General features: G+C 41.1%; 1 protein-coding gene across 2 annotated transcripts in view; it reads left to right on the forward strand.

The window, feature by feature from the left end:
- Nucleotides 1-14,558, forward strand: part of CFAP47 (cilia and flagella associated protein 47) — a 186,104-nt gene that overhangs the window by 34,473 nt on the left and 137,073 nt on the right. For both annotated transcript variants that reach the window (XM_082219930.1, XM_082219931.1), the window contains exons 23-30: nucleotides 1,569-1,669; nucleotides 2,645-2,804; nucleotides 4,657-4,852; nucleotides 7,039-7,251; nucleotides 9,906-10,006; nucleotides 11,349-11,474; nucleotides 12,262-12,472; nucleotides 14,318-14,524. In XM_082219930.1, the coding sequence (XP_082076056.1) occupies nucleotides 1,569-1,669; nucleotides 2,645-2,804; nucleotides 4,657-4,852; nucleotides 7,039-7,251; nucleotides 9,906-10,006; nucleotides 11,349-11,474; nucleotides 12,262-12,472; nucleotides 14,318-14,524 (1,315 nt within the window). The remainder of the gene's footprint in view (nucleotides 1-1,568; nucleotides 1,670-2,644; nucleotides 2,805-4,656; nucleotides 4,853-7,038; nucleotides 7,252-9,905; nucleotides 10,007-11,348; nucleotides 11,475-12,261; nucleotides 12,473-14,317; nucleotides 14,525-14,558) is intronic.

Below are 14,558 nucleotides of genomic sequence, written 5' to 3' on the forward strand. Positions count from 1 at the left end.
TTGCTTTCCCATAATTGTCACTGTTTGTTCTTTCAGCGTGACGTTTCTCTTTGACTTCACTCTCATATAGCCAGAGCCGGCCCACCTTTGAGGCAGGGTGAGGCAGCTGTCTTGGGCAATCGAAGGCCACTGTGGGCACTCTGCCCGCTCTGCTGCCATTGGCAGAGAAGTGGCACCGGCAACAGCACCGGTTTCCGATGAGATCTTGCTGAAGTCTTGCAAGATCTCACGGAGTGCAAAAGTCCTCGCAAGATCTCACCAGAAGCCTTGCAACCCCGGGAAGGGAGGCTGTGGCAGTGGAGCGGTGTGGCAGCACGTTCTTGTTTTACACCAGGTGGTGAACAGGGCACACCACCCCTGCATATTGCCAGCAGCAGATGGCAGCATACCAGAGAGTGGGAGGAGCATGATGGTGAAGTTGGCATGGCACAAACATGCCAACAGGAGCACTAGATTGGCCCAACTGATGTGACTGAACCATGCCATTCTTGAAGTGCCCCTCTTCCTCTCCAACATGGTATGCTGCAGGATTACACTTGAGGAAATGGACCGTGCTCTATTATAATTTATACCGGAATAATGGTATTAGCCTTCAAACTACTCAACAATTCTGTGGCAAAGTTGCCACAGTACTCTTTGTCAGTGTTTTTCAACCTTTTTTGGGCAAAGGCACACTTGTTTCATGAAAAAAATCACGAGGCGCACCACCATTAGAAAATGTTAAAAAATTTAACTCTGTGCCTATATTGACTATATATAAACATACCGGGCTGCTGCTGCTGTACAGGGCTGGACTCACTCGTCTCTCTTCCGAGACCCAACCGTGACCGACTGGTTCCAGATGACCTCCTCACCTCACGCTGCACCTGCAGCCTGGTCTGGATCCAGATGCGGTCTCTCTGCAGTGCCGACTCCCGCCGAGTCCTGGTCTCCGTCCGTCTCCTCCTGCTCCGGTCCTCCTGGTGACTCGAGTCGCGACGTCTTCTTCTCTCCGTTGCTGCGCACACTGTGCTCGGGCGGGAAGGAAGTCAGAAGATGATGCCCTACTGTGATAGGTCCAGGCTGGAGTCTGGACCAATCACAGCCTGGACATCAGAAAAGTGGAAGGTGTCACCCTGAGGAGCGCCAATCGGCACCCCTGCTGGCCGAGGGTGGGGTCAAAAACCCCACCCCCCATACCCAGGACACAGTCCGGCGCCCGCCTAGTGGGCGAAAATTTGACTTTTTTTTAAAAAAAAAATCTTTCGAATTTTTCAATTTTCCCCACGGCACACCAGGCCGCGGAACAGTGGTTGAAAAACACTGCTCTTTGTTTTGCCCTTCTGTAAATGGGCAAACTATGTTTGAGTTGCGGGGAGGAAGTGAAGAAGAGAGTCCAGACTGTGAGAGCCTGTGGCATGTTCTTGTGGAGGGTCAGATTTGTGACATTTGAGCCAACGTCTCAATCAAACAGTGAAAGTAAGTCAGTACCAGGAACGTCTAAGTGATTATTGGTTTTAAACAAAGGATACTTGCAGAAGCATTTGTCCAGAGCTTAAAAATAACTGTGTATTTTTTTCTTTCTACAGTATTACAGCCACCACTGCAAGTTTCTCCTTTAGAAATCATATTTCAGTATTGTAGGAGAAGTTTGAAGTTAGGTGTTATAAGTGACAGCAGTAACATAAAGGTAGGTATGTTACAGAGACGAGTGGATCTTCCAGTTCTGCTTTACTCTTGTTCTGTAGTGAATCATTAAATGGAGGTACATTTATTGTTCATGAGAAATGTGTTTTCTGTTTGTTAAATGACAACAGCATTGGTAAATAAAAATATTTTCAGTTTGGGTCTGAAACTCAACCATGAGGGAAACAGATGCATCTCTAAGTGGAGATCATTCCAGAGTTGATGCTACTACCATAGAGGTCTTTCTACTCATCTTCTCACTCGAAATTCCAGTGGGGACCACAAGCAGACAATCCCTTTCCTGATGATTTTAAGGATCAAGTTGACTGGTATTGGAGGAGGTGCTTCTGTAGATTATTTGGACTCTGGGCCATTCAGGGCTTTGTAAAACCCCACTAACACATGGAATTGAGCCTCGTAGCACACAGACAAGTAGTGCAGAGCTTTTAGGACTGCTGTTACATGACCCCATGTTTCTGCTCCAGTTAAATAACCTGATAGCCATTGGGCTCATCCACACTTTTGTTTGTTCTGTGATTTCCAGACTCTAGGGTTTTGTTTCCATCCATACCTGGTTGACATCCTGATGTCACTATTTTTGCGTGATTTATTTAAGTATTCCTCCTGAAGTTTTCCTGTAGCATGGTGTGGTGTGGAGCTGTGGGGCTGCCCTCCCAACACTGATTTTACTGCAGCTTTCTTGGACAGGTCTAGGGTGGCACAGATTGGCAGCAAAGTGCAGGTCTGCCAGCAGGAATAGCAACTGCTATATCAACACTGGTATCAGGAGGACGACTGCATGACTATGCTATCATTTGGACTGCTACTGAGGTTTTGGGAACATAAGCTTGAAATCTGAGTGGTGGTACATGACTTTGTGAACTCCAGTCTCCTGAATGTTAATTAAAAACAGATAAATATATCTTGCTGCAGTAATGAAAGTAATGACCCAGCTCTATTCCTCCACATCTTTCTACAGAAGCTACACCTGAAAAATGTCTCAAAGAAACAGATTACTTGGAGATTTGATCTTGATGCTGCTGGCAAAGCAGTAGATTCAGGCATTTTCAAATTTAGTTTGTATACTGGAGTTCTCTATCCAGGCCAATCTACAGTTGTTACCATATGCTTCTGTCCATGTAAGTATTTCCCCAAACCTGATTCAGTTTGCTCTCTCTTTCTGTGTTTAAAATTAATGCTGTATGTTTAAGCTTCCGCCTTTGAAAGGGTTTTGAAGACTCTGAAAAGCAGCACCACCATTTATATTTCCTATTCTGTTTTAAAGCAAATACAATTTTCACTGAATGTTTGCAAAGTAGTTGATTGGTAAATTCTGTATGCATAAACAACCATAAGCTAGGGAGGTTGGCTTGATTCTGAACAAAATTTAATTTGCTGATGCTCAGAGGAATTCTAATTACTCCTATTTGTTGTCTTATGAAAAGTGTACTTGCAATGTGTTTATAGGGGTTTGGGAAACATCAGTTTCTGTCTTGAAACAAATATGCAAGCCAGAATGAATCAGCTGATAGTTGTTGAGCTCCACATTCCACCATGCAGGAACTGGATTTCAGTCTGGGAAATACTAAGAAGTCAGTCAAGGTTGCTTTGCTGCAGCCTCAGACATTGCTGCTTTATTGTATAACATATTTGACATAGTCAAGGGCTTACAAGTCTCCCGAGACTAGGCCTGTGTCATGGATAAAGTTAAATTCAACTTCCTACTAGTACAGCTGTGAACTCACCTCTCTCTTTTCAAAGCCAGCCTGTCGAAAACTTTGCTTGCTGTGCATCTATAGAATGTTTGATAGAGATACTACAAAGAGAAATAGGGTCTTAGCACTTTCCTTGCTTACTTAGAACATTTTCTGTTGTTTTATGTTGGAAAGTTCAGTAATGAAAAGGGCTAGTGATAGGCACATCACAAAGTGTGTATTTGAAAAAAGAGGGGTAGGTGTAGGAGCAGGGAGCTGTAGTTTTATCAAGATTGGTACAAGCAAGTTAACTGCTAAATCAGCCATTCAGTAAGTCCGCAAAAATAATTACTCCACATTTCCCTGTCCTGCCTACTTATTCATACATTTTGATGATAGTAATATGTCAACTAAAAGTGAAAAAGATACCGTCTCTGAGGCTCTCATACCTAGCTGCTGGGCAGCAGTTTTTGCTTGACCAGATGAAGAGTAGTACAAGCCTCTGTCAAATATAAGTGATACTTAACATTAAGGGATGTGCTGCAATATCATTGAGGAACCTATGGAGATATTAATTGTGAACTTGCTCACTACTGATGTTGTATCAAAAGTTGTCAAACAGAGTATGGTATCTTTTAAACTTGGCAAGAATGAAGTAAAGAGTAAAGATCTTTGAAGGGAGTCATTGCCCTTCATAAAAGCTGGGCCCCTTTACGAAAACCTCCAGCTGGTATGAAATGCTGCAGCCAGACTAGTTAGTTACCTCTAGCACATACCTCCACTGCTTAAAAAATTGCACTGGCCTCTAATAATCAATCAATGTTCTTGACTTATAACAACTTAGGTGCATGATACCCCTGTCCGATCACTGAGATCTTTGAGGGAGTCCCTGTTACTGGTTCCCATGAGTCACATGCATTATTCATATCTGCCACATGCTGTGTGTTCAGCATTCTAGGTCCAGTTCTTTGGACCTCCTAGGTGAGATCAGGCACATCCCGCCTTGATGACCCTTATGTGTTTGGTGACTGCTTTTTAAAAATTTCAGCAAGCATTTAAAATGTGATTTTATGGTTAATTTTCATTGCTTTAATGCTATATCCTTATTGAATCCTTCTTGGACCCCTATTTCCCATTACATAGAAAATGTAGTATATAAAGTTGAATCCAACAGAAATGCTACAGATTTCTACAGCTTAGCATGCCTACCAAGAATCTAGTCTAATCTGCTGCTTAAAAAGCACACTTAATTTATGTTAATATGAATAACCATTACATTCCCCTCCCCTCCCCCCAGATTGGGCTGGGGCATATACAGCTCAAGTGCCAGTTCTTCTGAATGAAGATGTGTCTGTTTACCGAATAGTCACTTTATCTGGGTCCATGACGTCATCCAAGATCAACTTTGAGCCTCAGCTCGTGATACTGACTCCAGTTCCTCTCAATGTGGAAACAGGGGTAGATGTCTGTATAATTCCTCAGAATTATTTAAGGTAAATTACAATTTACCTAAATTACAGTTTAAGTTGCAATCAAGTATAAACTGCTTTCCCCTATTGGAGTTCTTCTGTAAAACTCTCATTAATTTAAAGGGTAAGAGGAAGCGGCATTTTTTTAAAAAATGAGATTAATTTATACCTTCTTTTTTCAAAATAATGTCTTGTGCTGCTGATAAATGAATAGGGGAAAACAGTTGCAGCAAATTGTGAAGTTGCAGGATAGTTTATCTGTGAGACAGGCTTACCTACATCACTTTTCCTAATTCTTACAATAATATGTATTAGGGATCTTGGGTTAATTAATTGTGCCTTATTATGCATCAGTAATTTGTTGTGAGACGGGGTATGGCATTGGATCAGAGCAGATGGCCAGATGCAGAAGTGAAAATCCTCTGCAGGCCACTTGGACAGGTGGGCAGGTAATATGATGACATCAGGGGACAGAAATTTCAAGTCACAATTGCAAATGAAAATTCTTCTGTTGTGGCCATAGCTTGAAGAAGAGCTTTTTGAATTTGGTGCCTTCTTTTCACTTTGCATGACATCAGAAAAAAAGTTACCTAATTGAAAAAGTGCCAAATTCAAGCCATGCCTACAGAGTATGCTTTCTTGAGTCTTTTTTTTTTTTTTTGGAACTGCCGCTTGAATTGTTTTCCAACTTTCCAGTGCCTGATGTCTTATGATGCCAGACATGGAGAAGATACAGTAAGTATGCGCCCAAAAGGTGGGCCAACCTTTGAGGCCCCATGTGCTTAATTAGGCCTGTGGGCTGGAGGTTCCCCTCCACTGCTGTAATGAAGCTCAAGACTGCAGAGTAGTTGCTCATGTATAAAATGATAATTCGAATCACTGTAGCAAACAAGTTGGACTTAAGGATGTCAACATATAATATCCTGGTTTGATGGAGGATCAGCTCCCGTTGTGTGCTGGTTCAGGACCAGACATCATCTCATCTTAGCCTATGCTGGACTGTTTCGACTTGCTACAGGCTTTTTTTCTGGAAATTCATTGAGTTGAGCAGAAAGGGAAGTTGGTCCGCTGAAGGCTCTTTCTGTAGCATCCATAGGGCTGCCAGGACAGCTCTGCTTGTGCACAGCATCATATCTAGAATTTGATTTAGTAAGCTCCAGCTGCCCAAATTTTGGGAGGTTTTTTGGGATGTTTTTTTTTTGGTGCTGTGGGGGTTCAACTAGCCTTGTAGGATTGTGCTATTTGTAGGATTGTGTTCACCAAAATATATAAGTTGGTGATTTTATAGGTTTTTGATCTACGCATTCCTTTATCATTTAGAATAAATTGGATCTAAGGAATTATTCATGCATGCCCTGGAGGGCTTTGGATGTGTGTTTGTTAAATAACTCATCACATCACATGATAAACCTCTTTTAAAACTTGAACAGGGTATCAGCTTGTGATACACTGCAGGCGGAACAGAAAGTTGTTGAGCTTTTTTTTAGGGGAAGTGGTGGAGCTTCTTTAGGGAGGGAGGTCATAAGACGCTTTAAAAAACCTGTGACAATAACAAGCAGGCAAAGTCATAAAGATAAGCTTAGTATCACAAACAATCGCCCATTTCACGGACAGAACGAGGGCGGCGGGGGCGGAGACTTCCACCACAATTCTAATTACAGCCAGCAATTTAAAGGGAGCCCGCGATTGACCACAATGATTCGGGGATAGACCTGTTGATTGTGATCAACCTGTTGGACATCGCTGTGATACAGCTTGGGGTTGTGCCTTTCCACTTGAAGAAGGAGTGTTCAAGCCCTTGACTTTGCTGAAAATTGTTCTTTGTACAAACACTAAATGATGTTCCTAGCTGAAGTGGCTTTGCAAACGGACTCAACAAAGCAATATGCAAAATCAGCTTGGTGTTACTCTAAATTTTACTCTTCAAGAAGCTGGATAATGTAACAGTATAAACTTTTAAAATTATGAATAAGATTTAATATAACCTGAAGTCCTTCACCTTTTGTTTATGAACTCCCAAGTAAGAAGTGCTTGTTTAATACAAATTAGCTGTTACTTTACTCAAAGGATTCTCATCTGACAGCTCATTATAAAATGTATTTTTTTTCTTAAAGTAATTATCTGAAAACAACTGTGAAAATATATTCTTCAACTTTGTTACGTTGATCCTTTGGGACTACATATCTTGCTGCTTCTTCTTTTTTTAATAGTTCAACAGTCTTGCAAGTTGAAATTTCAGAATTGGACTCTGGAGAGGATGTTCATCAGATTAATCCTTTAACAGTGGATTTTCCAAATGGCAATGTAATTCAAGTAACACCAGAAGGAAACAATATTGGATTTACCTGCCGTGTCAGTTTCTGTTCTTCAAAGCCAATTTCCTTTTTGAAGAATGTCTTATTTGTTGATGGAGAAAAGAACAGGTAGTCACATTTAGGTACTTCTATGCGTAGAAATAACTTGGGAAAATTCTTAAAAGATGTTACTTAGCTGAGGGGAAGTGTATAAAAAATGGAGAAAGATGTAGTCAGATTATGTCTTGAGGGCAAATCTCATTTGAAATGCTACTGTTTGAAATGGTTGATTTACTACATAGAGAGAAATCCAAAGAACGAGTGACCCAGTGCTGGTTCCAGGATTTTGGTGGCCTGCAGGAAAAAAAACCTAACTTCGTTGAGCCAATGAAGTGGCCAAATAATCCATCCACCTGAGTGAAGAGGGGATAGCTCCCCACCTTTTCACTAGTGGTTTCCTCTTTCCCACTCACCTGCAGAAGTGGGACTGAAGAGGAGGAAAAGGACACTGTGTAGCCCTTTTAATAGGTGGCATGGCAGCATAGCTGAAGTTCATTCTGGTATAGACATAGGTTCAGGAGAGTTACACCAGGTGCCAGGACTAGGGGGAGAGGGGAGACAAAAAACAAGAAGACAGTTGCAAGGAATGGGGCATGCTCAGCACAAAAACTCTTTCTATCGACTGCTTTCTATCTTGGCTCAGCTCATTCTGACTGACCTGTTGGTCTTTTGGACCCTCCAGCTACACTTTCTCCTTCTCCTGGCCATGAAAGAGGGAAGTGGCAGGGCTTTTTTTTCAGGGGGAACTCAGAACTCAGTTCTGAGGTGGGTTCCAGAACCTCTCAGGTGAGTTCCAGCGGCTCTCAGGTGGCTGCCATTGCCATTCTAAGAGAAAGAGGAAGGTGTTTATGGTGAGTTCTCCTTCTCCTGGCCATGAAAGAGGGAAGTGGCAGGGCTTTTTTTTCAGGGGGAACTCAGAACTCAGTTCTGAGGTGGGTTCCAGAACCTCTCAGGTGAGTTCCAGCGGCTCTCAGGTGGCTGCCATTGCCATTCTAAGAGAAAGAGGAAGGTGTTTATGGTGAGTTCTCCTTCTCCTGGCCATGAAAGAGGGAAGTGGCAGGGCTTTTTTTTCAGGGGGAACTCAGAACTCAGTTCTGAGGTGGGTTCCAGAACCTCTCAGGTGAGTTCCAGCGGCTCTCAGGTGGCTGCCATTGCCATTCTAAGAGAAAGAGGAAGGTGTTTATGGTGAGTTCTGTCACCTCTTTTTCTAGAGGAATAGCCCTGGAAGATGGGTCTGTGGGCTGGTAGTGAAGTTAGAAAAGAAACAGCAACAGAGGGAGATGAGCAAGCATGTAGCTGATTGCTACTCCTTCTCACCATTGTAATTTCCTGGGCGTTTCCCAGTTTTATTTATTTATATTAATATATTTATAAATTGTGCTTCCTTCAAAGGAGCTCAAGGCTATGTGCAACACATAGATTAACATTATAACACAAACAATAAAAGCATGCTAAAAAGAAGTAATAATAATTCAGTAAACACTGATTCAGATATTGTTGCTGAACATCAAGCCTTCCAACATCAAGTGGTGAAAGGGTTTGACTAGGACGTGGGAGATCAGGGATGGAATCTTCACTCAGCCAAGAAGCTCACTGGATGACCTTGGGTCTGTCACAGTCTCTCAGACTAACCTACCTGGCAGAAGAGAACATTTAGAGGGAAAAGAAGTGTGCATGCCACCTTGAACTCCTTGAAATATATTTATTTATTATATAATAAATAAATTAACTAGCAAAAGCCTGGGTAAATAAAGGTTCACCTGAAGACCAGGAATGAGTTAATAGTTATGCCCTGTTTTTGGAGTGTTGCTCAATTAGTATTGTTTTAAAATAAGCTTTTGTACATTCATGATGCACAATGACAGTATAAAATTTATATTTCTACCCCACAAAATTTTAACTTCCCCAGATGCCTAACAAAACGGATAAACATTTCTAGAAAACATTAAAAACCCATCCCATGAAATAATGTCAGGGACCAGAAGACTAAAACAACCAGCAATTATGCCATAAATGCTCTCTAGAGATGTTTTCCCAACCCATGGTCTTAAAGGTGTAGCAAAATAACAAACCTGATTATGAATGCATAAATTTCTGAAAAGCTTAACAAGCAGGTGATGCTGTTGTTTGGGGAGTTGTCTGTCTTTAAGCACATTAAACGTTCTTTCTATCCTCAGGGCTGAAAATTACTGAACGCCACTAGTCACAAGATTGAGGCAGAGCTTGGCATAATCAGCTAGCAATTACAGCATTTTTTTACTAATATCTAATCCGTTTTACAAAATTTCTAAATGGTTTGTACAAGGATTTTCCTTGTGGCAAGGAGTTCCATAGCTCAGCTTTCCTCAAGCTACATACATACATTACCTCTGGAGGTATTATGACAGGCTTCCCATTTTAGGCAAAATTTGTTTTGCTGTGTTTGTGTGTTGCCTGGTGTGCTTATTGCTTCCCCTTCTACTAAAATGAATAAAAGTGTTTATGTGCAGGCATATGAATGTATGCATTGAAAAAGACCATCAATATATTGTTGGACTCCCCCACCCATCACCCCCAGCCGGGGTGCCCCCTGGTCAGGGATGATGGGAGCTGTAGTCCAACAGCTACTGAAGGGTCACGGGTTTCTCATGCTTGCATTACAATGTGTGCAGTCTTCAGTTTGGGGCCCTGGTACCGAAGAAACTGAAAGTGTTAATTGAAAATATCTCCTGTTGTATTTCTAGATTTCCGCTTCAGGTGTCTGCAACAGCAGAGAATTGCCTCCTTACTGTGTATCCCTACCTGGCATGCCACCTTACCAACCAACAAATTACCCTGAGAAGTGGTGAGCAGAGAAGGTTTTATCTGCTTGGGAACTTTAAAGGATAGCTCAAATGCTTATCATAGTTAACACATTGTAGTGAGATTATCCTTAAAAAGGGCTTCTAATTTTCTTTGGCTACCAAACAGCATTTCAATTGCATGTCCTGTACAAGCTGATACCTTCTGTGGGTGGGAAAGAGTAGCAGTGAAAACTTAAAATGCCCAGTGTTATTCAAATGAAGAAAAACAGATAATAAGCAGGAGAGAGAAAGAGAGAGAGAGAGAGAGAGGAGGATCAATGAGTAAATCAAGAATGAATAAATTTGCAGAAGATGCAAATCAGTAGCGGTAAATGGAAGCTGGTTCTCCACATACAAAGTGAGGTAACTCTCCAGAATATCTCTCTCTCTCTCTCTCTCTCTCTCTCTCTCTCTCTCTCCCTCCCTCCCTCCCCCTCCCCTCCCTCCCTCCCCCCTCTCTCTCATCCCCTTCCTTTCCATTCATCCATCCACACACATACCCCAGCCAGCTGTTTACATGTGTGCTTTCTCCCCTCTACACCCTTCCTTCCGTGCCTCCAGTCGGGACTTTCCTGATGCTGCTGAGAAATTGATGTGGGGTGAAGGGAGCTGACTGCTTTGCAAGTCACCTCTTCACTTTTTACAATTTGGATAAATTTTGCATCCAGAGAAGCAGCAATATGAGCGACCTCTAGCGTTGGAAAGGGCTCTCCTCTCAGATTCCTGGACCACCACTTCCTTCTTCATTCCCACTGCTCCACTCTTAGCCAACACCAGGCCTACCTATCCTGTTGCTGCTTAGCTGTCACCACAAACTAGTATTTGGAGGAGAAGGAATATGAGAACTTGAAAGGACGGAGGAGCTTGCGCACCCAACAGCCAAACCTGTTAGGAATACGTTTTGAGCTTGGGTACTCCTTTCAACCCACAAACTCTTAGATTCCCCCAGCTTGTCGAGGAGCACCCTTTCCTTCTTTTGTTCCTCCTTGTTGCTTCTTCACCAGCCAACCCTAGTTTCTCCAGCTCCAATGATGTACGGATCTAGGATTACTTCTTCCTTTTCTGCCTCCACTTGCTGTTCAATGCTTCTGCTCTCCTAACTAGTAATTTAGAGGGTTCTTTGGGACAAGAGATAATGCAGAATATAATGAGGGGGAGAAAATGTGTCAGATGAATGCTAGGGGACTCAGTAACAGATATGAGGACCAAACATGGCCCATGGGCTGCCCATCTATAGTCTGTAGAACGCAATTAGCAGGGGGGAGGAAAGCAAATGCTTTTGTACTTATTAATTGCAGAAAGTATTGTAAAATGTGTAATGTTACATTTTAATCAAATTTGTAGATTGTAATGAGATAATTTACAGCACCGGAGAAACTTTGCAGCATCCATGCTATGTTCCAGGATCATGTTCGCAAATATCTTCTGGTACTTTTGAGAGAATCACCAACTCTGAAGATTCTCTTGCAGGTATAATATACAGGATTTCTTTACAACCATGAGGGCTAGAAATGTTTGTTAATGACAATTTAGATTTCCAGGGTTTGTCTGAAGTTACTAGCTTCTGCGTTAGATTCCAAATCCTGCAGCATGGCTATAGTTTCCAGACACCTGTAGGTTTAAGAGGTATCCTTGTTTAGGAGATGTGCTATGCAGTGGCTATGGCCCTACTAATACAACAAACAAAACTGACTTAACTATGCTAATCAGGATTTTATGTATGTTCCTGGACAGGATATCAAAACAAATAACACATTCTTGGGAATCAATATTAGAAAGTTTCAACAGATGCTGCTGCTGAGAAAAAGAATATCAGCTAGTTTATTAGCTGTCTTGTGTGGATTGACCCTAAAAGACCAAATATAAATACATTAAACAATAAATAAATACTGGACTAGATGGACCATTAGTCTAATCCAGCAGTAGTTTTGAAATCGACAATCTGGCTTCTTTTCAGAGGGAATGATTTTAGCAGGGTTGGCCAATCACAGTTCTTTGAGGGAGGGATTCAGTTCTGCTACTGGCACTTGCTTGAAAAGCATAGAATTGCAGAGTTGGAAAGGACCCCGAGGATCATATAATTCAATCCCCTGCAATGCAGGAATATGCAACTGTCCCATACAGGGATTGAACCTGCAGCATCGCTCCATGCATCGCTCCAGCAGAAATCAAACGTATAAGAAAGTGAGTGCTCTACTACTACTTTGTGTTCTAGGAAGTGGTATAATTACAACTAAATTCATATATTTTTCTGCAGAATTGGAAAAGATGCTTGAAAGGCTGAAGAGCGAATCTTCCTATCCAACTAGACGTGCTAGAAGCAAATTTGAATCATTGATTTTTCCTGATGAAGGCACAGAGGAGTATGCTTTTTATGAGAAAGTCATTTCAGCAGTTCAGAATTGGTTTACTCTCTTTGGTTGGTCTAAAGGGCCAAATCCCATTTCCATTCCACATTCTTTAAGACGGTACTAGCTCATTATTTTTTCACACTTCCTACCTTTTAAACAGCGAATGTCTTTTTCATTTGATTAAAAGAACTGTTTTACTAAAATACCTGCAGTGGAATTTTACTGAGATCTTGGTAGGAGGTTGAAGACTGGGAGAGGAAAAGCCACAAATATACACCTCTAGTTTAAGCAAAATAATGAAGACCTGTGTAATGAGGCATGGACAGCTGAAAGGGGCTTTGGTTAGCCTTGATTTGGTTACAGGCTAACTTTCTGATCACCATATCTCTTTAAAATAATAAAAAATGAATATATATAATATGTTTGCTCTCCTCTAGTTATAGCAGGTGGTATTGAACTAATTGTTACTCAGAGTAGATCCACTGACAGTATTGCAGCTAACGTACCGTATTTTTTGCTCTATAAGACTCACTTTTCCCCTCCTAAAAAGTAAGGGGAAATGTGTGTGCGTCTTATGGAGCGAATGCAGGCTGCACAGCTATCCCAGAAGCCAGAACAGCAAGAGGGATTGCTGCTTTCACTGTGCAGCGATCCCTCTTGTTGTTCTGGCTTCTGAGATTCAGAATATTTTTTTTCTTGTTTTCCTCCTCCAAAAACTAGGTGCGTCTTGTGGTCTGGTGCGTCTTATAGAGCGAAAAATACAGTAATTGTGTTCATTAATTTCAGTGGGTCTACTCTGATTAAAACTTAGTTCAATACCACCCATTGACTGAAATGCTTCCCTTGAGTCACCTTATTCCCAGGGCCCTAAAAACACTACCAAAGCTTGATAGCTTTATACCTTGATGTTTTTTGTTTTTGTTTTTTTAAAATACTCATATAGTGAGGCAGATATTATTATATTTTTACTTATTTGCCTTTGTCTTCCATTAGCTAGAAAGGCTTAAAGTTGTATATTAATTTTCTTCACTTGTGGAGGTTCACTACAGCCCAACAGATGCATTTTCTAAACAAAAAGTAACTTGGTTAAATAACCGTAAATGTTAAATTTGGGACATTTTGTACACATACATGTGCACAGGTTGTGTTTAGCTCCATTGGGTATTCTGTCACTACTTATATTCTGAGGAGGAACAGAAAATATTCACGCACCATATATACCATATGTGTTTTATCTATACAAACATTAATTTGCATTCTTCCTTAATTTTTTAAAATTTGGCTGGCAGTTCTCTTTTTAAGATCTTGGGAAGTCATAGGGCCCGGTGGCTGAAAGAAAATGTGTGTCAAAAACTGAATGCCAGTGGTATGGTATGATTTGGCGCAGATTTCACCTGTGCCATTCCATCTCTGCTCTACCTTCCTGCCTGAACAGGGACTGCCAGTAGGGATGTTCAAGATGTTCTTTTGAATATATATTTTTTTACAAATAAATTTAGGAGGGATGCATAATAATAATGCTGATCAAATAAGTCTAGAATAAAAATAGCAATGGAAGGCAATAGAATTCTTGTAAAGCAGGGCTTCCTTGTTGAAAGATTTATTACTAGTTACCTGTCAGAAGGGTTTTAATGATCTAACAGCACATAGATAAACTAATTGATTATGATATGGTTGTAAAAGGCATCTTACAGAATTTTTATTTTTATACCTTAATTTATCAGAGAAGACAGAAATACAATCCAACAGTCCAACACAGATGCATCTTATATAGTGTTTGTGTATAGATTAGGGCCCAGAGCTCTATATGTACACTGGTGTCTTTAGATGAGCACCAGAATCACTATAGTGGAGTACATATTTCATAATTAAATCTCTAACCAGAGAGTTATCACATTAATGTGTTTTAATATTAGCTTGCTTTTAATAATGAAATAGAGTTGTTTTTATTTCTTTGCTCAGTGATGTCTGTAAAATTCAAATGGCTCCATCTGATGAAAAGCTTAGACAAAACCTTGGTAAAGATATAAAGACTATTTATGACCTGCTGCTCCATTTGAGTGGGCAGTTGCTGCCTGGAATTAGTTCAAGCCAGTCGTTGCCATGTGACCCCATAGAGAGAGTGGTGCAACTTCACTGGCAGCATTCTACAATGATCACTTTTCTCAGGTGAGTGTTTTAAAGATATTTTGCCATTATGTTT

The sequence above is a fragment of the Podarcis vaucheri genome (genome assembly GCF_965113315.1).
Source record: "Podarcis vaucheri genome assembly, chromosome: 4".
Taxonomy (NCBI): Eukaryota; Metazoa; Chordata; class Lepidosauria; order Squamata; family Lacertidae; genus Podarcis; species Podarcis vaucheri.